The sequence below is a fragment of the Thermobia domestica genome, chromosome 5 (assembly GCF_964235325.1).
Source record: "Thermobia domestica chromosome 5, izTheDome1.hap1.1, whole genome shotgun sequence".
Lineage (NCBI taxonomy): Eukaryota > Metazoa > Arthropoda > Insecta > Zygentoma > Lepismatidae > Thermobia > Thermobia domestica.
Window position 1 is genome coordinate 230,653,260 of NC_137458.1, and position 26,647 is coordinate 230,679,906.

Genomic DNA, 26,647 nt, shown 5'->3' on the forward strand with positions numbered 1-26,647 from the left:
CAAAATATAGTGCCTTTCCGCTCACCTTTGTTCCTATATAAAGTTTGATTATTACAATCTCAAAATATTAATTAAAATTTGCATCTGTTATTTTTTGACACATTAGTGTGTCTGGAGTCAGTCATATGTAGTAATTGGTTTTAGTATTGGCATTAAAGCATAATTACTTCAATTGAACAGTATCTTTACGAGTTTACACTCATTTTGTCACAGTTTATGAGCAATAATGAAAGAAAATGTTTATAGAAGATAAATAAATATCTTAAAGTCAGTTGTTTATATATTTATGGTATCAGCAATGAGAAAAAGTAGAATTACAATCTATACAAGAAATCTTAAAATTGAAAGGTTAACACATTAATGTACATTTACTCAATACATTCTTGTTAAATAATGTTGATTATTTATTTCGAAATTATTTTCTAATATTTATTTGTGTAAAATACAATCTTCTCTCTGTCACTAATGAGAAGGAAGCACGTTTAAAAAATAGGCTTGATATACATACAGTATTCGATATATGTATAAAACATTTACACAATATGTTTCAAATATTTAAACTAAAAATTAAAAACAACAATGAGAAAAAAGTTCTGGGAGCTTACGAACAGTACGTAATTAATGATCTACGGTAATTAAGATTTTTCAAAAATCAAAAAATCTACGCTCTTTTCTAATTATACGTATCTAATGAAACTTCACGATCATCATAATGAAGGAGTAGTGAAAACACACTCACCTTGTAATTGCGTATGTCTTTTTGGAAAAAAGGAAACAGATAATTGATAACATTGCCTTTTCTCTCACACACGTAACCAGGATTCATTGTACACAATTAAGCCATTATTGTTTTGTTGAGGTAATGTCAATAATGGAATGTCAGTCACTCAGGAATGAATGTAGTGTGTTTTATCCAAAATCGAGACGACGCAGTAATATGATAGGACAGAAGATGTTGGTTAAGTTTACAATTTTTGTGTTGATGGTGATTTTGTGGACAATGGTATGTATCGTACTAAACGTTTAAATAATAGCATTCCCCTTACTACGATTGTTCTGAATCCGTGGTGTTGAAAGAAACCTTCGAAAATAATATACAATACATAATATTATATATAGGATAAATATTATAATATTCACTTTCTCTGTTTCTAGTTTTATTTAGGAAAAGTGGGAAATGTATTTTTCGTATAAATGTATAGTTTGATATTGAATATCATACTAAATCCTTTGATAATGTTTAACAAATACGGTATAGCAGCATTTGAAGTATAACGATATGCACCGCTAAATAATCACTAGTTTTTCTAATGCTTAACGGAAATTAATTTTAAAATGACCTCGCACTCCAGAGTATCATTTTGGATCGTATGTAAGTGATTGTAAACTAACTCGAAGAAATATACAACATATAATACACGTTAGGCATATTCTGATCTCTTTTACGTTTACGCAAATAAGACCTAATTAGTTAGATTTAGACTTTCGGTAAAGTACAACTAAATGTAAAAATTTAGCGGCAATTACGAGTCACAATTATTTCTCTCTATTTTGTTCTGTCTGTTTACTTTTATGAGTGTACTATATTTAACTATGTTTACCATAATTTAATTTCAATATTTAAATATATTTGAAAATTTAAAAAATCATAACTACTAAATCATAAATCATAAATTAAAATCACAATTGGCAGATGTGTGGGTAAAGTGTGTTAAGTCAAAAATTAGTGTTTAGGAAGAAATAACGTTTGAAAGTTCAGACATAAATCCAAAATCCTGTTTTGTGAAAATGATCAACTGTTGTACCTCTTAATTTTAATAAAACCGTTTTAATAACTTTAAAACATGTTGTCGGAACAAAATAGTATTTCAAAGATTTTCCTAGAATTACTCTCAGTATGCATATAATGTAATGACTTAATCTAAACTGAATGTGCGCGTGTAGAATACGCTATGTCATTACTTTCTGTACATTCCAACAATAATACTATAAAACTCCTTGAAATGCTGCTACTAACAATAGTACTGAAATACATTTTAATCTCAATTACATCGTTTCTTTAATTCCAAAATGTACAACTCAGATTCAAACACTTCACTTTGTTTAAGAATAACAGCACTACTGTATATCTAGGACGAGGCCACTGACAGTTATGTACTAATAGTATAAAAATCCTTGAAATATTTCTGCTATTAATAGTATTAAAATACGTTTCAATACCTGTTACAACAACTTTTTTTTAAGTTCCATTTCACATTTTTCAACACATCACATTGTTCAAGAATCACTGCACTCTTGTACTGTATTTCTAACTAGGGATGACTCCAAAGTCGAATCTTGAAGTTGAGGATAACCTATGTCTTTCCTGAAAGGATTTGTCTAGCAGGTTTTCAAACAGGTTTCAATTCTTTGCCGGAAGTGATCTCACCATTTCAGGTTTGGAAATATAAGAATAACTTGACCTATATTTCCTATATATCAAAGTACTCCGCAAGACTAGTAGATTAAGAATATAATATGCATTACCCAATTATATTCTGTTTCAAGATAATATACCCAAAAAATGATTATTTCACTATATATATCCTATATTAGTGAACGTCACTATGACGCCGTAGAGTGATCGTGAGGCAGTGAGAGTTACGTGGCCCTTATAAGCAAAGATCAAGTCTTGGCAGCACCATCTTGCCAGGGCCGTGATGTATGATTTCTATGATTCTCACACATAGCCAAAAACAAAAACCAAACTCTGGCAAACGCAAACAACATCCAGCTGGAGCATTTTTTTCCGTTCATTACCCGGGCCTTGTCGTGGCTAGATGGCTTAAAGCGTGAAGGGTAACCAATAGGGTTTATAGCTACAAAGAAAGAACTGTTTTGATCGAGTAAGTGAGCTCAAATTACCACCACGACTAATTTTCCCTATTATGTAACTCAAAATCTGTTGAACGTTTCTGTACCGTCTTATATATCAAACAACTCGTCTATATGAACAGTTGACGGACATATAATGATTAATGAACGTACTGATCTGACAACGTATATGGATGAAATCGCGCAAAATACATATACTGATTGTGTCACATCTAGCCCTAGCGATGAGTCACATTGGTCGTAGTACCAAATTACTTACTGTCGACTAGGTATTATGGATATGCTTTTCTCAAGTTTATAGATCTATTAATATAGGGTATTTATAGTGAAATAATTATGCGTTTTGGTTTTATCCATTACTGTAGGATATAATTGAGTAGTGCATACTATATTCTTAATCCACAACTCATGCAGATCACTTTGATATATAGGACACATAGGCCAAGTTGTTTTACATATTTCCAACCTTGAAGGGGTGGGTCACTTCCTGGCAAGAAATTGAAACCTGTTTTGGAACTTACTTGACAAACCCTTTGAGGAAATATATAGGCTATCCCCATATTCAAGGTTCAACTTTGAAGTCATCCCTGGTAAGAATGAGACCACTTACAGTTATGCATTTTCATCTCCATCTTCGATGCATGTCTCTGACTGAAGATGATGTAAAGGAGGAGGAGGACTGAAGAGGAGTTCTTTGTAAAAGTTTTAAAACACTACAGAAATGAACTGAAGCAGGTCAAACAAATCTTTCTTTTTTCTCACTGACGGGAACAGGTCATTGGTGGGCCAAATCTGGTTTCAAAATTCGAAGCTTTCCTCTTCTTCCAAAAAATGTCTATAAAAATCTGTCCTTATTCAGAGATGTTTCTTAGTTAATGAAAAACTTTCGAATTTTCTATAATTTAGCCATTTTACTTCTCTCCAGTTTGGACGTTCTCTCTCTTCACCCATTTTTTTGTGTTGCAGAGAGCCTCTCACAAGCAAAATCGAGAAAGTCTTCACGTTTCATTTCATACACTATGAATGGCTTCTGCTTTGTTGATTGTGTAATTATTACTGTCCAATCATGCGGATGTTCATTGTTTCCATTATACTATTTTTTCGCCTTTTCGCACCATACGAGAAGAAAATTATGATCAATGGATTCGAGTGTGTCTGAGTCTTGTAAGTAGTGCTCTCAAACTTGTCGGGTTGATCCGACCCGACCCGTAACCGGACCCGACCAGAGTCGGGTCGGGTCAGCTCGAATGGGGTTACAGGTCAGGTCGGGTCGGGTCAACTCGGGTCGGGTTGTCAGGTCGGGTCAGTCGGGTCAGGCTACTCGGGTCAGGTTGTCCGGTCGTGTCAGCTCGGGTCGGGTCAATTGGGTCAGCTCGGGTCGGGTCAGTCGGGTCAATTCACTTTGGTCAACTGAGTTTAGGTTGAGATTAAAATCGGCTGGAATCGAAAGGTGCTGTTTTTCACTAGCTGCCTAATTAAAAATAGCAATTTTCAATTGATTTCATAGAAACTATAAATCTATTTTGAACTTTTACAGCTAGTGTTTTTATGGTAAATGCTTATTTTTGTACTTGTGTGTACTTTAATTTTTAAATGTGGAAGATTAATTTTACCGATCGACTGTAATATTAATATCTACGCCAATATGGAATCTGGATTTAGAACAAAACTAAAATTTGTTTAAGCAAGGCCAAAAGAAAGATTGGATATGGACGACCAAGCCGAAGCAGGGCCGTGGTGGCTCAGTGGTAGAGAATTCATATCTGCTACATGTTGTCCATGGTTCGATTCCAGCTTGTGCTAAGTGGGCTTTGTGCTGCAGAAACGTCGTGTAGTGGGTTTTCTCGAGGTTCTTCTGTTTCCTCCCACTTTCTTCATTCCACCATTGCATTCATTTCTCGTGGTCACTATATCCCTTAGCCTCGGTGCAGAATCGACGGACCTTAAACTGAATATTTCATTTTATTTCACCAACCCCAATAACATCGATACAACAATAAGATAAATATTGGATATGCAAGGCGAAGTTCATAGTAATCTTGCTTTTGGCCTTGTTTTGGTGATCACCAAGTAGCGATGAGCATATTTTCTTGCTTTCCGTATAGTATGAAAGACCATAATCAAAATCACACTTGGTCTTCATTTGTATCGATGAGGCGAGCATTCTTGGCTCTTCTATAGCATGAAAGACCACCAAGACTACGAAATGCAGGACCAAGACTTTACTGTGCAAGACAAAGAATAAAACGCAGTATTGATGACTAAGACCCAGGGTGCGAATTGTTTGAATTTCATTTGTTGGGCTGAAAGTGATGAAATAAAATTAGTACTTTATAATTAGTTATCATACTGTATTTTTAAATTTTACATTACAAAATTCATATTATGTATCTTCTTACGTGCAACTTTATATACTGTAAAATACGTTTTATTACTGAGAAAGAAAAATCAAAGTGGCGCGGGTCCCGGAATCATAAGAACCTATTTTATAATGAAAGTTGAAGGGTTGGAAATATCACAGGTGTTCTTCCGTTTCCTCAACCTTTATCATTGTAGTTAAACGATTTCCTTTTGTCTACTCCAGGTGACTCTTGCTACTGCCTTCCGAGAAGACCCCCTGCTGTCCGAGCAGGTGAGAACACTCACCTTCAATAAAAATCTCGTCACATAGAACTAAAGCAAAAAATAAAATAAAATAAAAAAATAATAAAAATAAATTTCTCCCACGTCATTGGTATCAGTTATAGAAAGAAATAACCAAACCTCAAAAGTGCCAAATATTCATTAAGATGCATATACAAATCCCCTGCTTTAATTAGCTAGTGGTTAACGTGTAAGACTTCGGTGCACGTGGTTCGGATTTAATTCTCAATGGGAGTGCATCTTGGCGTTCACCCAGTGGCGTGATCATGGTGCTCTCAAACGGGTCGGGTCAGGCTACTCGAGTCGGGTCGGATCAGTCGGGTCAGGTCAGTCGTATCGGATGACGGGTTGGGTCACTCGGGTCGGGTGGGGTCATTGGGTCGTGCCAGTCAATTCCGATCACGGGTCGGGTAGGGTCGGTCTTCAACCCAACCCGTTGAGAGCACTACTTGTAAGGCTACCATACACATGGCTGCAACATGGCTGCTCTTGTTTTCATCACCGCATATGTCCGAAAACATGGTAATATATTTACTGTCTGATTTAAGTAGTAAGTTTGGATTTATGAATTCATGAGCTGACCTCATCAGCACCTCGTCCTGCAATCGATTCATGTCATACAAAGCAATAACCTTGTCCGTATCACTATCATGTACAGTTAGATTTAATGTCCATAACTGTCTTTTATAGAAAGCAATTGAACACCGCAAGGAAGGGGTCGACAGAAATTGTTGCATGTCAAACGTTACTGTCTTCCGTGTCGTGCCATTTTTAGAAATAACCTTATAGGAGTTCTTCATCTCATATGTGTCCTTGCTTTTTGTTAACGGCGATCCATCTCATTCTATGTTGCTTTGTATCCACCTCGATAGCTGACTTAATGGATACAGTAAGTTCACCACAAGTTAGGCATTTGTCTTTATATGGTTTCTTTATCGATAATTTCATTTCATGAAATACTTTCTTAAAAATAGCTCCTGTAAATTAAATATAATTCCTGTAAAGCACAACCAGGGTCACTAAGATAGTAAATACTTTCTTTCAGAATCATTCCTTACATAATGGTTTTCGGACGTAGGTATATGCTTTAAATACTGACAGACACCATTAATATCTTCAAAAGGTTTATTTGTTTGGTTCTTCATGAGATCCTGTCCCGTCATTGTGTATCATTGCAGTTACTGTGGAATGTTTCTTGTGTAATACTGTCTCTAAAACTCTCATGGATTCTCTGTATGATTTCATGAAGCATGATGTGCAGACCTTCTGCTTGGAACCATCAAGTGAAATGTGGCATTAGACACCAGTCGATGAGGACTGTGTTGAGATGTGCAACTTATCATTTTCTTTTTCTTTTCTTTTCTTTGGCTATATTTTCATGCTATATTAAACTGCCAATGAAACTAAGTCTTTTGTTGTAACTTCACATAGCAAAATAACATTTGAAAATATGTTCACGGTCTTGCGGAGAAATGTTCAGCTTCCCCTTACATTTATTCCTGAATATGTCAAGAGATTCCATTTTTAATCGGGAATAAGGTTTCCAGTTCGTGTTCAATATTCTTGTCTAGAATTTCGTGCTATTTTTCTATTTTTCCAAACTTTTCTTGTGTCCCCATTTATTCTTTCTGGAAATTGGATTCCTTCGTTGCGACCGGTCCTTTTTCTCTTTTGTAGTTTTAGACGTAGCAGCTTTAATGTGTTCCGCTTGATCTAAACTAGTCCCTTCCGTCATTAGACATCGAATGTCATGAATTTCCTTATCAGGGTGGGTGTCTTCAATGGAGAACTGTTTGTATCATCATCATTACGTACTACAAGTATCTTCTTTGATGGAGTGAAATCTTCATTTTCAAAACCATCAGACGATGTTGAGTTCATAACGAAGTCCGGGTCTTCTACTGAATAATCTGGGTTAAATAATACAGCAAGAATTTTATCCATAGTAATTGGACCTTCACGGGGTTCTCGATTTTATAAAAATATCTAGTATAAGAATAAGAAAGTGTCTGCACATTAACCCATTCCGGACGGGCCTTTTAATACCTGATTTTTCCTTGTAGACGACAGTTTTTTGGCATATTTAAAAAATTCGTAGAAAATACAGTTTTCAACACAATGTTACTTATTATACCATTTTATAAACTACAAAACTTCCCCTTTACACAGGTGTGTAACATTCAACACTTCGTATATATTTTCTAACTTTTACTGCATATATACTTATATCAATTACGCAAAAGGAGAAAAATGTTTACAATGTAACAAATACTACAAAAATATCCTATACGCATGTAATATGTAAGCTATAGTTGGAAAAGAGACACAAAATACACAATGTGAGAGTTTCAATAATGATACTTGTTATGTCCACATGGAAACTCTAAAATCATGTGTAATTAGCCTTTGTGTGAAAAATTCAACAACTTCTTCACCATTTTCACAAGTAAAGGCCAAAAACCGCGTATTCCTTCAAAGTTGTAATTACAGCTCAGTTGTGACAAAAACTGATCACACACGCCACCTAGCGCTTGGAATCTGAACCACGGACTCACGATTAACAAATACAAAGAACGAGGTGCGAGCGTCGTCCATCGTTTCATTGCTACAAAAAAGAATAGTACAGTGCTAGCATAGCTCGCAGCCCATCTACAGAGACAAAACATTCACTGCGAGCTATGCTCGCAGTCCGTTCGGAATGTGTTAACTTATATTGACTAAATTAAAATACCTTCATTATGATCATGACCACCATTACTGTTATGTGAAAATATTTTTGTAAAAACACGAAAACTGCTTCCCTAGTTACCTAGTAGATAGTGTAGAAGATAGTGCAGAATGTGTAAAGTCATAAATTAAACTGAAAAGTATCGGTGTAAAATGAGTTATGTTAGTATAGTGTTGACATAACACATTTTGCTCACCCACTATTATATTTTTACATCGTCTTTTATGTGATAAGTTATCAACACCATGGCATAGCGCATTCTGCACACCCATTTCCGTTTCGACCCGAGGTAACTCAAAATACACTTCTTCATAACTTCGCCAATATTAACATTATGTCTTATCGCACTATACCTAAGGATTCATCTCAATTTTCTCTATCCAATGTTTATGATAACCCAATCAGGGCGATTTTTGACTTAACGCACTTTACCCACCCACCCGCGAAATGTTAACAAATCATAATAACAAATAATATTATATTAATTACAATTTTCTATACAAGCATCTATTGAAACGATTACTAATATTAAAATCACAGTTATGTAAATCTCATTCATTATCGCGTTATATATATATTAATAGTTTAAAAATTAGAATAAATAATTTGAGCAAAATAGTTTTATATACTATTAGAGGACTAATTACGTGTAAAGGTTTACTTATTTTGAGTGTGATCTTTGTTTGAAATTATTTCGTATCAGTAGAAATTTACTTATATAATATTGAATTCTGCAAATATTTCAAACTTCTTTCAAATGCTAATTACAGAGTTTATTAATGTGCTAATTTTTCGAAATTAATTATTCAAATAAATCCAGAGAAACCATACAACTTGAGAGTTTTTTTTTCGAGAATATAATAACAGTATTTCATAAACAGGTTTTGTTCTGTTGTACCAATATACTCTACAATGCAGCAGCCCTTCTATAATAAATGTAAAATTTCTGTCGATAGTGTAAAATTAAATTAATTCTGTTAATAACTAGCTCTTTTTCTGATCCTAACTTTGTGCTAGTCCAAGCGAAACTGAAGACTGGCTGAAGGTTCTTATTGACTTAAAATATAGGCATAAAAAAGTAGGTAACAATATTTTCAACACTGAAAAGTTGAAAATCGAGAAAGTAAGAAATCTTCCGTTGGAAAATTCGAAGAAAAATAGTCAAAGGAGAAAACGATAAGTTCAGGTAATAACAGACGGTGGTAGTATATTAAATTTTGCATACAGAAGGCTGAAAAAGCAGTACGTTGCCGCGATAAACAAATCAGCTAAGAAACAATGGGTTACTGAACAAACGCTGCAGAAAATGGGGTAAAGGGAGACATGGAAACTGATTGATACCGAAGAGAAGGAAAGATTACAGTAAATTAAACAAGAAGTTATTAAGGGACATAGACAGAACAAGGAAAGACTTTTAGAAAAGAAAATGTAAGGGTGTAGAAAGCGTGGGGAAATATGAGGAAATATACAAGAAGGGAAATATATGTAACTTTGGAGGAAACAAAGGGGCATTACGATGACAATAGAAAATAAGAATGGGAAGAAATGAACAAGAGAAATGAAGTCTTAGGAATTTGGAAAAAATGTATATTCAGGCATAGATATCTGAGAATACAGATAAACAAAGTTTCTTAGATGTTGAAGTGAAAAATGAGGTACGCAAGGATGGTAAAGTTTTAAGTATTCTTTGGGAGAAGTTTGAAAAAATCTTTATCCGGGATTAGGATTCGAATGGCAACCGCGATTAAGAATATGTGAAACAAAGGAAATAAAGAAGTGTTACGATCCGGCAATAACATATGTGAAAAGGAGAGTGATCAAAAGCCACCCTGAAGACGATAATGATACCGATGGCTAAGAAATAGAACCACAGAGATATAAGAACTATATAAATATTAGTCTTGTATCGCATGCAAGAAAAAGTTTGCTTGAAATATCAATAGCGGGTCGTAGTCTATAGAAGTAGCTTTGTCAATATCAAATGTATTTACGTACGCGCAAGTGTTCCCCTCTCCCAGTGTTCTGGAATCTTATCAAGAATATATTCAGGAAATATGAAGAGGAAAGTCTCTTCAAGATCTATTTGTATATTTATTGATTTAAGTATATTCTCTAATATTGATTTAATATATAAGCTATATCCTTCCTTTTCCAAACAACCACTGTCAATGTACGTTTACACAATATATAAAACATTTATACCTATGTTATTGAACCAGAGATAAATCGAATATATAGCAATTGCTCTAAGCAATGAATGATGGCGTAACCGAAAAAGAAGTGAAAAACAAGAAAATTGCATATATTCATGCATGCAGTTAAACAAAATTATTTATTAAAATAAACTACGTTATTTTAAAATGGAAGGTCTTTCTTCGTTCTTTTCAAGCTTCAACTTTTTCTACCATTTGATTGGAATCTCAAATGCTGCTCTCCGAGTCTCTCTGAATAGAAAACATTGATACCGCAAATATTTTTCGCTTTATTTTCTTTAGGGTAGAGAAACAACTGTCTCCTCCAACAATATGTATTTTGTTAGCGTTTCTTTATATAAGGGACGAAGAGTTCATTTTCAATAACCACGTATTTTTGCCTGCTGTTTTTCTTTTCTTCGAAAGTGAAAAGTTTTTTTAGTTTAACATCCCATGCAAATTAGGATAAAGAAGACAGATGATTACTGAAAGTGAATTATTATGAGATTATTTTTTGTGCTCTTCCACAAGAAATCGAACGCGGCACCATGAGCACAAAAGACACAGAGCTTCGCATTGGATCAGTGGTAGGACTTTTTTTTCCTTCGAAACGTCATTTACAAAATATTAATATTTGGAATGATTTGCCAGTTATCAATCAATGGGTATTACCGCAAATTCGATGATTGAATTTGATGCTGAAAATAATCTCAATATAGGAATTTCTGTTTTGGGAATCGTAGGAGTATGTTCCAAAGTAGGAAAAAAGAACGAACAGCGATTGCATGCACTATATATTTCTGCTACACTGTAAAAACAGTCATTGTGTTATTTCAACGACATGCCTATGTGTTAACACAATTGTGTTGAAATATAACGCAAACAGGTTGTTACAACAATTCAATCTTCATTGGGAGTTGTGTGTCAAATGCCAGTAGTTGAAACGACACACAGCTTGTTGTTAAATTAACACAAGTGTAAAATCTTCAGTGGTATTTTCTGCGTGATTGTGAAATATGCTGGCGTTCTAATTATAAACGCCTATGTACTGAAGCTACAGTCAAACACAGTAAAAAGACGTGCTTAAGCAAACCCAAGTATTTACAAAATTTCAACTTGCAAACCGCGCGATATGTTCTGAATTATTTTACATAATATTTCTGAAGAAATATGTCAACAGCGGGAAACAATACCGTATTACTATGTCACTTCTACACTGCCCTAGAGCTCACCAGTCAACACCGGGGAATGTGTTTCAAAAATGGCGGAAAACCAGTAGAAACACGATTAAGAGACAAACATACTGTAAGGATATAGGTAAAAGTTTCCTACCATTCTTGAACAAATTGTTGGTGAAGGTTGTGTTTCGAACCATCAAGAAATACTTCATAATAAATGTTGGGGAGGACGATAAAAAATTTATGAAGATTTTCTAAATGAAGTGTTCTGTAGTTTACTATTCTAATTTTAAAAGTAGAATAACCGATAATCGTATGCATGCACAGCAGAAGCTTTTCCAACGCAAAAAAATAATTACATTAACACCACACACGGAGTTATTTCAACACCAAAATAGGTGTCGTAGTAACACAGAACTGGAATAGAAGTAACACCAAAAATGGTGTTAATCTGGTGGTTTGACCTTGAATTTTAACACAAGAAGTGTTGAATTAACACCAAAATGGTGTTACTCTTACGGCTTTGACCTTGAATTATGACACAGATTGTGTGTTGAAATAAGAAAATGATGTTGAAATAACACAGGAACTGTATTTTATTAATACTTGACATGATTTAATATTAACACAAAATAATTAACACCGTGTTACTTTCTTCGTGTTTGTGCAACACCGCCACAAGTAACACTCTACACTTTTCCGCACACTACCGACCCTGACATGGTGTGGAATAAACACCGAAATTACTAATACAGATCCGAATTTAACACCGCTCAACACCGGTTGTGTGTTAAGAACGTAACACACCACCTGTGTTAAACGCCAACACTACGGGTTTTGTGTTGAATTAACACCGCATGGTGGTAGTCACGCTGGAACCATGCCCTGTGTTAAATTTAAGTTGAATTAACACAATCATTTTCTACTTTGTATTATCATTGTTCATTTGATTTGATTTGGTTTACCGTTTGGATATTGAGTCTTCTTTACTTCAGTTCTTAATTGTAGCGATGTTTTAAATTGGAGAATTTTGTGAAAACAAAATCAGGTAACCTTCTAAGCATAAAAAAGAATATATACATTTCTGTGCATAGCAAGATTATTGTTCTTTCAGTGTCACAAATTAGTTCCTATACTCTAAGATACTAGAGGTCTAGGGTTCGATCCCAGGTAGCATTGTGTTGGACGAACACCGTGTATATGTGTTTTCTTGGGGTTACCCTATTTGCTTTCACTTTCTTCATTCCAACATTTCATTCATTCTCATAATTTCCTTTGGACTACACAGTGTAACTACTCGTACGCGACGTAGAACTGAAAGATTTCATTTCGTAAAAGTTAATTAACGACGATGAAAAATGTTGATGAAAGATTAATTACAAATTACATATACTTAACTAAGTGAAGTGCGAAGAAATATCATAAATATTAAGTCTTATTAACTGCATTTATACTTCAGTTTTTCATTAAACATACTTCCTGGCATTCCATGCTGGAATTTCTTGATTTCATGGCTGGTACTATTACAATATGAAAGCAAAGAAAACATCTTACTTGAGACAGGGCCGATACTGGATATTTCTTGAGGCAGTAAGCATTCTTAAAAACTGCACAGATATGAGCACAAAACTAAAATACGGAATTATTTTCTATTTTGATAATTTCTGTTTCAATCATAATAAATATTTAGGACCAGGAACGCCCGCAGGATTTTTCCCCACGCGCACGGGGAGAGGTAAGACCTATACAAAAGCGAAGTATCAAATATATAAGCCTTGATATAAACAGTATTCTTCATGTAATACAATAATTATTGACGCATATTTCATATACTGTAAAAATCGTTGTTATTTCAACGACATACCTATGTGTTAACACGATTGTGTTAAAATATAGCACAAACTGGTAGTTAGAACAACTCACTCTCCATTTGGAATTGTGTTTCAAACGCCGGTAGTTGAAATGCCACAGCATGTGTGTTAAATTAACACAAGTGTAGAATCTTCGGTGTTGTTTTCTGTGTAATTGCCAAATATGTTGGTCATCTAAATATAGACTTATGTACTGAAGCTACAGTCAAACAGAGTAATAAGAAATACTTAAAGAAATCCAAGTATTCGCAAACTTGAAACGTGTAAACCGCGCGATATGTTCTCAATTGTTTTACGTAATGTATCTGGAGAAATATGTCAACAGCGAGAAACAACACCGTATTACCGTGTTACATCTACACTGCACTAGAGCTCACCACTCAACATCGGGAACTATGTTTCAAAAATGGCGGAAAACAAGTAGAATTACGTATAAGAGGCAAACATATTATAAGGATATAGGTAAGAGTTTCCTATCATTCTTGAACAATATGTTGGACAAGGTTGTGTTTCACATCATCAAGAAAATCTTCACAATAAATGTTGGGGAGGAGGACAAAAATTTGTATGAAGATTTTCTATATGAAGTGTTCTGTGGTTTACTATTCTTATTTTAAAATTACTATCTTCGGTAAGCGTAAGCATGCACACCACATGGTTTTCCAACACAGAAAAATGATTACATCAACACCATACACGGAGTTATTTCAACACCGAAATAGGTGTCGTAGTAACATACAAGTGGAGTCGAATATACACCAAAAACGGTGTTAATTTTGAATTTTAACACAGGAGGTGTTGAATTAAGACCGAAACGATGTTACCTATACGGCTTTGAACTTTAATTATGACACAAATCGTGTGTTGAAGTAAGAAAATGATGTTGAAATAACACAGGGACTGTGTTATATTGATACTTGACATGGTGTAATATTAACACAAAATACTTAACACTGTCTTACTTTCTTCGTGTTGGTGCAACACTGCCACAAGTAACACTCAACACTTTTCTCCACACTATCGACCCTGACATGGTGTCGAATGAACACCGAAAAACTAACACACCGAAAAACTAACACCGGTTTGTGTTAAAAAATTTACAAACTCCCTTTGTTAAACGCCAACACCATAGGGTCTGTGTTGAACTAACAACGCATAGTACTAGTCACGCTGTAATTACTGCCCTGTGTTAAAATTGAGTTGAATTAACACAACCAATTTTTACTGTGTAACTTTATTAACTATAGTAAACATATTAAATACTGTAGTGAGTGAGTAAGCAAATCAAAATTTTTGAGTATGTGTTTCGGATAACCTAATCCCTTTCGAAAATCCTGGACGGGAATTTCCCCTTTACTCTCAACTTTACTATAAAACCATCCTAGTACATAATCTTGATTCTCTTAAGCAGAAAAGGATAGAGTCTGCGGACCATTACGCCATGTGGAGCCTGCTTGCATTGCTTGTCCTAAAGTTACGCCGCTGCTATTTTTTTCACTACTACCCAAGCTTCCTTTCAGAAACTTTTGTCCGGAAGCAGGATGAAAAGGGGCTGGACTGCATAGCAATTCAATTTTGTTAGCTCCGGGAAGAAGCTTGTCCAAATACGGGAGAGCAAAGTCCTCCAACATTGTGGCTGGAAGAAACGCTACTATCACCAAACGGGTATTTGTTCTTTGCGAGTTTGTTTTATGAATCAGTCTTTTCTTCCAAGCTTCTGTATCTCACCTACCCCATCAATTGAATTAAGTGCTGCCAAGCGGAGGAATTCGTAACTATTACAGAAACTGACTGTATAGAAGCTTATGAGTTGCAGTAGTAGGGGCACCTACGAGCGGATAATACAAGATAGCAACGATGCATGTATAAATCCACTTCCCCATGTTAACAGATAAGAGCTTGCTGCCATATGCTCAATGTTATTGCTTTCAGTGGAAATGCTTGCTGCAACAGGAAATGTAAATTTCTCCTTTTTGCAATTTTTTAATCGAATTTTTTAGAGATGCATGAATACTGTCTTGCGCTCAACAATAAAGATTTATTTTTAATGAAACACTACTTTAATACTTAAAAATACCTTTAGTATTAAAAAATATTCGGCTGCACAAGCATGCAACATATAGTACCAGCCGCCTCTGTCAAATACTAAACAGAAGTTTGTATGGAAAACAAATGAAATTTTGAGGAGGAACAATTCGGGTTCAGGAGAAGTAAGGAGACAATAGATGCAGTTGGATTCTTGATGATGAACGGTTAAAGGTTAATAGAGAAAGAGATAGAGGTGAATGTGCAACTGAAAAGAAAATTTGACACTCGCCTCAAAGTTATTTAATATCTATGTAGAGGAGATAGTGAAAAAGGGCCTACACAATGAAGATGGGATTTTGACAGAAGGTAGAGTGATTAGATTTATACGCTATGCAGATGATATTCTTCTTCCTGCGGAATCTGAAAACAAAATCAGTAAGGTGTTGGAAAACTTGAGGAAGGGATTGAAGAATATGGGATGAAGAGATAAATGTTAAAAAGACAAAAAAAAAAAAAATGAAATGGTGATTAGAACGACATGGTCGGTGTCAAATATAGAAGTAGGAGGAAAGAAAACAAAACAGGTGAGTAGTTTTCGATACCCGGCTAATATTATTAGTGATGATATGAATGCGAACGTTCAGCAAAAGCAAGTTAGCAATTGCAAAAGAAGCCTTTAGGTGGAAGAAATTTCCATTTTGTGAGACCTTGAATATAGTTGAAAACAAAAATAAGAAAATGTAACGTGTGAGGTATTGTCTGTATGGGACAGATGCATGGATATTATGCAGAAATGATGAAACACGAGAGGAGTTTGTCGAAATGTGGGTATGGAGAAAAATGGAACTAGCTGAGTTGAAGGAAAAACGACTGTGAATGTGTTAGAAATGACGGGGAGAAAAATTAATATTATTGAGAAGAAGAAGAAAACTGGTTTGGACATTCGCTTTGAGGGAACTGTATCAGGAAGGACGTACTACAGGATATAACATCCGGAAGAAGAGGAATGGGGTGAAGGAGGCTACAGTTGATGGACGATATCAAAACAGAAAAATCGTATGTAAAAACAAAGAGAATAGGTGAAGACCGTGGAGTATGAGAGCTTTCCAGTTGCGGCAAGGGGTTTTCAATAATGGCAGAATACTTATAATGATGTTTATTATTATCATGTAATTCTCAGTTCTGGTAACGTTCGGGATCCTTCGATTGATGTTCTGAAAGAGCTGAATGATTTTGTTCCTTTTCCTCATTATGTAAATATTATGAAATGTAATTCAAGGTTGACTCCACTTTATCGTTATTTTAAAATCTATATACGAAACACGTACCATAAAGAACTGTATTATCATGACAAGTAAATGGATGACATTAAGTCTAATGTTTAGCTAGAAAATTCAGTTTTTTTTAAGATTACATTAAAGTACATGTTTATCTCCAATGAAAATTGCTTATTTGGCATGAACAAATTTGCACGCTTACAGAAAGCTGTGGCATTTTACGTAATACAACCGTGGAAAAACACACACACACATTAAACTGGAAATTATTAAATCTGCGGCAATTCATTAACACACCATTCACGTGAAGAATATCAACACGAGGAATAATTTTTATGTAGAACATCTTAGTGGATATTCATATAAATATTTAAAATGATGTAATAAATTTTTGTTATTTTTACTACCTCATGAACATGAAATATTTATAGTGGCCGAAAAATTAATTTTATTATCATTACTAGTTAAGTATAAGTATTTGAAATTAACGAAAAAAAAAAAATCAACTGTTAATTCAATGTTTTTAAAATGTTCATGCTTCTGCTATCAACAGGTGATGTAATACAGGTTTTCAATATAGTATAGAACCAAGCTATTTCTAGAATAATATAGACAAAGTTTCGAATGTCCAGTATATAGTAGGGTGGATCAAAAAAGTACTTTTTTCGAAATTGATTTTGCAATACGGCTATTTTAGTGTGTCCTCAATATCACGCAACAAAAAACTTCAGTGATTGCTGACGTCTTCAGTGAGACTTGATTCTAATTATTTTTAAAAAAGGGGATAATTTGAAGCTATTTTACATTTTTCTTTAAAAAATAAATATGTGATATTCGTTTAAAGGTAGGAACATTTGTTATTGTTTCCTTGCTCCCTCAGCATGTACAAAAATTTCAGTTCGATAGATCGTATCGTTCAGGTGACGACTAGCTTATACAGATACCCTATAATATGTTACAATTTGAGAAAAGTGGATAATATACCAAAAATTCATGTCAATGTTTTCTTTCCTCTTATTTTACGGTAACAATCACAAAAAAGGCAGTAAAAGGCTTTATAAAAGTATCAATGGTTGCATCACGCACGAGAAATCACAAATAATCCACTGGCTGGGAGGAAGGGAATGATGATGTAAAGTTAAAGGTTGAAGTGAACGTAAAGCGTATGCAAATCATAATTCATTTTTGTGTTTGTTTTTCATTTGTCGTTTTAATGATTTTAATGATTTTTAATGATTAAATTTTCAAAAAGAAAATACTTTTGCAGCTCTTCGCTTATTTCTAAGCTGTAGTCATTACATATTTAGAAATGACCCTGAACTCAACACGAGGAGGTTGCTGCAAAGCGAGTTGCGCTCGCTCATCCTCGTGTCTTTATCAAGCTGGTAGGTCACTGTGAAATTATCACTGTCTACTAGTGTCTAGTGTCTACTGCTGACTAGCCTTGTAGTCAGACTGTGACGAGAAGTTTGGCATGTGCTGCCGTGATTTTAAGGTAGCCAGAACAAACTCATACTGTGCTTGCAGTTTACACACAGACGACACCACCTCAGTCACTAATTTTATAATTTTCTCTACGTTCTGTTTGTAACAGGGAAAAATATTTAATTTATTCAGATCCATTGGTGCAGGTTTAATATTCTTCTTTATCTCCTCTTACCTCAAATGTTTGGTAAGAAGGGGCTCTATCAGATTTGCTGTTAAACAGTTGACCGTATCAACGTAGAAAGTGGCGTCTAAGTTCACATTCTTTGGGACTTCAAATTCTCGAACAGTAGTTGTAGCGCTATATGTTCTAGCCTTCAAAAGTCGTCGCCACCCCAATCGTCGTTTGCCAGCTTCATCTTCACTAATCAAAGCAAGTAAGAGGTTCTTCGGATCACTGAAGTATGCATTCCTACGTAGAAATGAGTCGATTACTTCTTTTATTGAGTTGTCCACTGCTCGAGATAATGTAATTAGTGTCCAGAGGTGTCGTGGTTCGTTTATGCTGGATGGATTTCTTTTAATGGAAAACTACATGGGCGCATAAAATTTCATAATGTAGAGGTTAGAGGCGTGATGTTATCCATGTTTATATCGGTGTTCTCATGTAAAGGCGCAGGATTCGGGCCGCTGTTTTGAACAGTGATTGGGTGTGACGGCACATCAGTGAATACAGGGCGTAAAAATGAAATTATTGCCCACTTGGAACATACTTTCGGAAGAGCATTACAGAGATTTGTTCAGTTGAGTTTGAGTTTAACGTTCCGTTCAGCAGCGGGGCTGTATGAGACGTGGACCTACTGATTAACGTGGACTCCAAATCACTTGAGCTCTCGCCGGGAATCAAACTCGGGTCCCCCGCACCATAGGTGCATATACTAACCGCTTAGACAGAAAAGAGCTCTACAGAGATTTGTTTGTGTGCTACACGCGAATGAGTTGCTTCTTAGATATCTGTTCGAAAGCATGGATGTTAAGAGCACCGGCGCAAGTGCATATTATGTACCCATTGGAAGATTACTGGAATTCTGCGATAGTTTAAATGTTTAAAAAGTTCAGCCAATTACAGTGATTGGATAGACAAGTTTCAAGATTTGGACAATTTAAGAAACGGCCAACAGTGCCTGCTCGACATTTGCAGAGCAATCTCAACTGGACAATGCTCTACTGGAAAGGAGAAACATTGGAAACATGCACAAAGCATGGTGGTTGACAACAGCTGCCCGAAACCTGCGCCTTTACTTAGGCATAGACGACACCGCTATAAACAAGGATAACATCACGTCCCAGTCCTCTTCATGATGAAAGTTTATGCTCCACGTGGTTTTCTCTTAAAAGAAAACCATCTTGCACAGACGGACCACGACACCTCTGGATACAAATTTCTTCATCTCGTGCAATGTCCAATCAACGACAGAAGTAATGGATCCAGTTATTCGTAGGAATTCAAACTTCAATTATCCGGAGAACCTCTTGCTTGTTTTGATTAGTGACGACGAAGCTGCCAAGACATAATTGGGGTGGCGAAGAATTTTGAAGGCTCGAACATGTAGTGCTACAACTGTTCTAGAATTTGAAGTCTCAAAGGATGTGAACTTAGACGTCAAGTCCTACGTTGATATGGTTGACTGGTCAGCAGTAAATCTGGTAGAGCCCCTTCTTTTTACCAAACATTTGAGATTAGAAGAGATAAAAGAAGAATATTAAAACTGCAGCAATGGGATCTGAAGAAATTGAGGAGTTTGATGTAATAAGGGCTTAAGCGAGTTTACGCCCTTTTTGCATCAAATGCATTTGTGGCTTTTGCCATGCTTGTTTTGCCTCCTGGTAACACTTCAATGCAATATCGGAATAAAATGATGCATTTTTTTTTCAACTGCGTGTTTCAGACTTACGCCCTTATTGCATCAAACTCCTCAATTAAGATCACTCTCGCGCACAGAGCATGGAGAGAATGATAAAATTAGTGACTGAGGCGGTATCTTTTGTGTGCAGACTGCAGGCACGATATGAGTTCGATCTGGCTACCTTAAAATCACGGCAGCACATGCCAAATTTCTCATCAAAGTCTGACTACAAGGCTAATCAGCAGTAGACACTAGTAGATAATGACCTACCGGCTTGACAAAAGCAAGCGGGTGGACGGGCGGAACTCGATTTGCAACCATCTCCTCGTGGTGAGTTCTGGGTTATTTCTAAATACGTAATTACTAAAGTTTTGAAAAATAAGCGAAGAGTTGCAAAAGTATTTTATTCTTGAAAATTTATTGTCAAAACATTAAAATGACAATTGTAAAACAAACACAGAACTGGATTATGATTTGCATACGCTTTGCGCACACTTCAATCTTTAACTTGACAACTTCACTTCCTTTCCTCCCCTGTCAGTGCATTATTGGTGATTTCTCGTGCGTAGTGCCATTGATACTTTTAAAAAGTGCTTCGCTGCCTTCTTTTGCAATTGCTACCATAAAACAAGAGGAAAGAAAACATTGACATGAAGTTTTGGTATATTATCGAATTTTCTCAAATTTTAACACATTTCAACGTATTTTTATAAGTTAGTCGTCACCTGAACGATATGACCTATCAAACTGAAATTTCTGTACGTGCTAAGGGAGCAAGAAAACAAAAGAAATATTCCTACCGCTGCTTATTTTTTTTTTTACAAAAAATGTGAAAAAAACTACAAATTATCCTTTTTAAAAACAAAATAGAGCCCAGAAGGACTTCAATCGACTTAAGGTTTTTGTTACGTGATATTGAGGTAAAGACACATAAAACTCGCCTATCGGAAATTCAATGTTGAAAAAGAAATGGGTTTTTTCGATCCACCCTAGTATATAGTACTTAAATCTTAGCACGTGCTTGCATTGGTGAACAATGAGGAGGGCTCAATGAACCAGTTTCTTTTGCAAGCATATTTGTTAGCTGTGGACAATTTTAATTATATTTTATTATATCTTGCACACTGGTTTAGTAGCTAGCTCATGTACCTTTAGTGCATGTGGTTCCAGATTTGATTCCCGTTGGGAGAGCACAGAAATGTAATTTCATAATTTTTCAGTTTCATCAATCATCCATCTCATTTCGCCAAAAGGGGATATATGTGGGAAGTTAAACTAACAAGAATCATTTGACGTTTTTAAATGTTATTATACCAAGGGCATAAAGGGGCTAAACAGCTTAGTATTATCACGTGGAAGAAACTTAAAGCCCTTCTTTTTGAATTGAGAAACTTATCATATACTATTTGAGCCCAGAGAGCGTTATTACTAAATATTGCCGAATATATACGATCATAGAAGTTGGCCAACTCATGCAAATTCAGCTGTAAACATGTGTGATCAGGGAAACAATATAAGCAATGTCTTGAAGATTATTTTCAAAATAAGTGGAGCATCTTATTTTCTTAGATGGTACAGAATTAGTAAAGATATCTCTACTGATGAACTAAAAAGTAATATGTCAAATCTCAAGTGTCAATTACATGGTGTCGTTCTATAGCTTTTGTGGTTAACTAAAACAGTGAATTTATTTAAATTGCTTGTCAATTTACTGAAATTATTTCATTCAGTAATCCTGAGTACATCTGAGTGTCAACTTTGTGTCGTATATTTTTATCCCGATTATCATGTCCTTAAAAGATTTCAGTTTTCTTTTTCATATCATGAAGAAAGACTTTGTTGATAAGTTTTACAATTACAGATGAATGCCATAATTTCTTACTTTCAATTTCATATTTATGTTCTGTGAACTTGCGAATTTATGTTGTTTGTTTTAGTATTTATATCTTCATTTTTAGTTTACATATTGTCAATATTTGCGCTTAGGTTCTTCTCAATCATATACAGGGTGTTTCAAAACAACACCGACAATGTTTGGGAGGAGATTTCTGGCACCAAGATAAGACTAAAAGAATAGACCAACCTGGGTGATAAATGCTTCCTTTCGGACTTTTAGGCTGCCGAAAAAGTGAAAAAATGAACTCAAAAGTCAATAGCTTCGAAATTGCAGGATCTATCGTAGTCGGGTCAAGAATTCACTTAGGAACTAATATGTGCGCTATCCAAAAATACATGTTTCAGAATCCGAAGGTACTCACGCAACAATTTTTATAGAGGGACTTTAGCTACAGGCATATAATTTGAAGTACTCACCAACTACTTCTATAAAAATTGTAGCGGAAGTATTTTAGGATTCTGAAACATGGATATTTGGATAGGACACGTACTAGTTCCTAAGTGAAGTCTTCATCCGATTATTGTAGTTCCAATAGCTTTAGAGCTATGGATCTTTAAAGTTCATTTTTTCATGTTTTCGGCAGCCTATATGTCCGAAAGGAAGCATTTGTGCACCCAAGTTGGTCTATACTTTTAGTCTTATCTTGGTGTCAGATATCACCTCCCAAACGTTGTCGGTGTTGTTCCTTATTCTCAAAAGAATGCCCATCTTCTACGTTAACCCACTATTCAAACCAGAATTAGTTCAAAATAACCATTATTAATTTCAATGTTTATTTTCACAGAACAAAAATGGATATCGACATTGAAAAGCGTTTCAATAGAAACGATTCAGAATCCAAAAACAACATATAAAGACTATTGCAAACACTCTTTAAAGAAAAGGAAGTGGTACAAATTTATTATTACTTCCAGTTGCAAAATGATTTCCATATTGCGAACATATATAGCCTAAAGAAGTTCCTTTTGCAATCTGTTTATCGTCCCGAGATTAGGCTTCATTTCCTACTTTAAAACTCTATTCAAACCCGAAGAGATTCAGATTACCCATTTCAGGTTTCAAAATTTATTGCCATAAAATGAAAACGGTAACCGATAAGAAAAGCTGTGTTTTTGCAAATGATTAAGCGTCTCAAAATAAAATACCATTATTTCTCACAATACTCTACGGAAATTAGTAGAGTTAATATTTCTTAGCACTTCCGGTTCCATAGAACAGTAACGGAAAATTATTTGAGGAAATGCTTTCAGCAACCGATTCAGGGACCTAAGAATCTTCTCTGGTAACATCCTGCTCAAACTGAAAGCAGTGGAAATCAACTGTTACTGGTTTCAGAGCGGTTTTCTGCGATCTACTCAGCATTTTAAGAGAAAAAATGAAATCTTTAAGTTTTACGTACCACGATTACGCCGGTTAGGCTAAAGGAGACGGTAAAGATGAGAAATGAATGAAATGGTGGAATGAAGAAAATGAGAGGAAACGGGAGAACCCCGAGAAAACACACGAGCACGGTGTTTGTCCACCACAAAGTCCACACTGCGCGAGTTGGGATTGAACCAGGAACCTCAAGCACCGGAGGTGAACGCTCTACCACCGAGCCACCACGCCCCCAGCATTTTAAGAGAATATATTACCACCACTCGTAAAATTCTACCAAAACTGAAAGTGCCTGAAATTTATTAGTACTTCTGTAATCAGCACTTATTTTCGTAGAGCAGAAACAGATAGGATATTGATAGAAAAGCGGATTTTCTGACACAAACACAGCGGCCCAAGAATAAGTTTTGTCTTTACTTTCATCTATATGTTCAAACCGGAAGTGTTCAAAATTGTCAATTTCGGGTTAGAACACTGATCGAATAATGGACGAAACGGAAATATGTTGTGATATGTACAGTGCCGGATTTCGGCCCTTATATATATATATATATATATATATATATATATATATATATATATATATATATATATATATATATATATATATATATAGCTTTCTTTTCCGGAGACAAAATTTCGCTATTTGTGGGGTTTGAATATATATTATATGAATATATATATTATATATAGAATATTTATTGGTCAACTTTACAACGTTTACAACAAATTGTAAAATTCTTTAGAAACAACATACAGGCTCATAATCTTGTCTCTGGAAGCATGGTATAACATGAAATAATAAGAAATGTCAATATATTTCGCAAACTACTAATAATTATACAGGGTAAATTAAAGACTTGCCTACATTGTTCTGTACATTTTACAAACTATGGATCCGTATAGTAAAACAAGTACCTCTTCGCGAAATAATCCAACCGCATATAGTGCCACTTATAACATTAAAAACAACCAACTAATACAACTAGTCCAGTCAAATTAGACAAAACAAAAAAGAGCTAAACCCAGAAAAAATCATAAGCTGAAAGTTTGCACATAAATTTGGGGATGTATATATAACAACGTACTAAAAGTTCTGAAATATCCGAATACGGGTTTGGCCGCCGTATTGGAAAATGGCTTCCAAAATGTGGTTTTTATAGATAATAACTCGTTATCTCTTTAATAGCTATAACTAACGTTATATTTGCACTATTGATGTTATTTTTAGCTTCATTCGAATAACAAGGGACTACGCTTACAAACACTTACCAGTCTACTGCACACATGGTAAAATAACGCATTTTTTTAAATCCCAAAATTTCCCTTCTTCTGATTACTTTTTCTTAGTCAGTTGACAATCTCGTCCTCTGAGAGTAACAATTAACCTTACATTAAATATACTATAATACAACATCCAAGTTTCATTGAAATCTTAGCGACAGAATCGGAATCCACGTAGCAAATAAAACTTCAATAAGTAATATTCCTTGACTACGCATACAACGAATAAGGCCTTCTGTCAAGTTACATTCCCCAACTGTTATGTTTACATCTTCAACGCAAGTTGTCACATCTCAAGAGAAGTTCCTTGCGAATCTGAAGAACAAGTCTAGATTTATTGAAATACTATCTAAACATATCACGGCTGCTGATACCAGTGTTCTTCAAGCATCTGGAGATGTAAATACCTAGATTTTGCGTATACCAATGGAACTCTCTCTCAAACAACCAAATCCAGTCTCAATTATTGAGGGAGATATTGCTCTGTTTGTACTTTTGGCCTCATTGCAAGTGAGGAAATAGATGTTACTTTCACCAAACCTGGCAAATGAAAAGTCTCTTCTAAAGTCTTCAGCTGAAGAAAATTACAAGAAAATCTTGGAGACATCTAGACACATTTATCATTTTTATAAAGATAATCAAGAAAGTTCTGTCAGTTTTTCACCCATCATCTTCAAACATCGATTATCACCAAAGACGATCATCGATATATCACCAGTGCTGGATTCGGCTGATTTTGGAACCGATACTTGGTATGATAACCAATCACTATGCCACCGTGGAGTTTCGTACAGAAATCTCTCCTCACCACATGTCAACATCCTGTCCAGAAATAGCTTGTTCTTCAGACGAGACAACAAAGAAACACAGGTGTCTGCTCGCGTTGCCTTCTGGCCCGGAGCCAAATCATGGGGACACATCGACCCAACATGTAGGGTTTCCCAAGTTGACGCAGGTGTTACTGAATAGTTTCTCCATTCACACCGAATTGTAGTTCTAGTTCGTAACGTGTTTGGCTACTGTTCGCCTCAAGTGCTGCCTGAAGATCTTCATTTTGTACATGTGTTGGTTTTCTGGCACGTAGTGCGCCTTGTTGGATAACTGACATGGATACTTGGCCTTGTTGACAACTGACATTCGCCTTATCTAGATTCGAATTCAACTCACTGTGTGAGGGCCAATTGAAGACATACACTTTCTATAAAGGGAACCAAGAAAGTTCTCTCGCTTTTCGTCGAGATCTATGCTGTCACAGGTCTGATACCATTAAGGAAAGCAAAAGGCATACCATTTACTGAAGAAACTCAAAGGCCTACAAGAACAAGTCGGCATTTTCAACGATGAGAATGCGACCCCTAAATCTGTCACTGCTCCTGGTGAACTGTTTCTTCTTACTTTCTACGATACTGAAATCTCAGTGTTTATCTTAGATCAGCTGCGTTATGGAGTATTCATGAAAGCTATTGCGAAATATTCCGTCACAAGTGAAATTCAGTTGGAAGCTTTATCAGCTACCAGTGCAGCACCCCATCAGCACTTATTTCAGGTTTACTATCAGGTACAACTCCAGAAAGGTAACAAGCTACTCTCTACTTCCTGGGGATCGCAGAACACTGAAATATATTTGGAACCAATCATGATAGTGAAAGCTCCAGCTCCGGACTCTCTATTCTAAATTATATATTGTAACTGCAAAATGGGATGTGAACGCGTATTTAAGTACAGAAAAATGGGACTGACACATAGTTCGTTAGACATTGTAACGGCAGTGGTTGCACCAATTCCAATTGTGAGGAAATCAAACCCAATGAAAATACAAACGTGGACACTATTGAAACGTAATAATCGTTATTGAAAATTCAAGCTGCATTAGAAGCACTGTGTGCTAAAAAAAAAAAAGCACTCTGTTCTTAATAGTCTAGACATCAACTTGACAAAAGAGATCTCCTTTTCGAGTTTAAGGGAA

The 26,647-nt window shown here is 35.4% G+C and overlaps 1 protein-coding gene across 1 annotated transcript in view; it reads left to right on the plus strand.

Moving 5' to 3' along the window:
* The first annotated feature begins 886 nt into the window (after positions 1-886).
* The window catches only part of LOC145685427 (phenoloxidase-activating factor 3-like), a 34,832-nt gene continuing 9,071 nt past the window's right edge, over positions 887-26,647 (plus strand). The window contains exon 1 of the mRNA XM_081757820.1: positions 887-1,003. Coding sequence (XP_081613946.1) covers positions 938-1,003 — 66 coding nt within the window. The 5' untranslated portion in view covers positions 887-937. The remainder of the gene's footprint in view (positions 1,004-26,647) is intronic.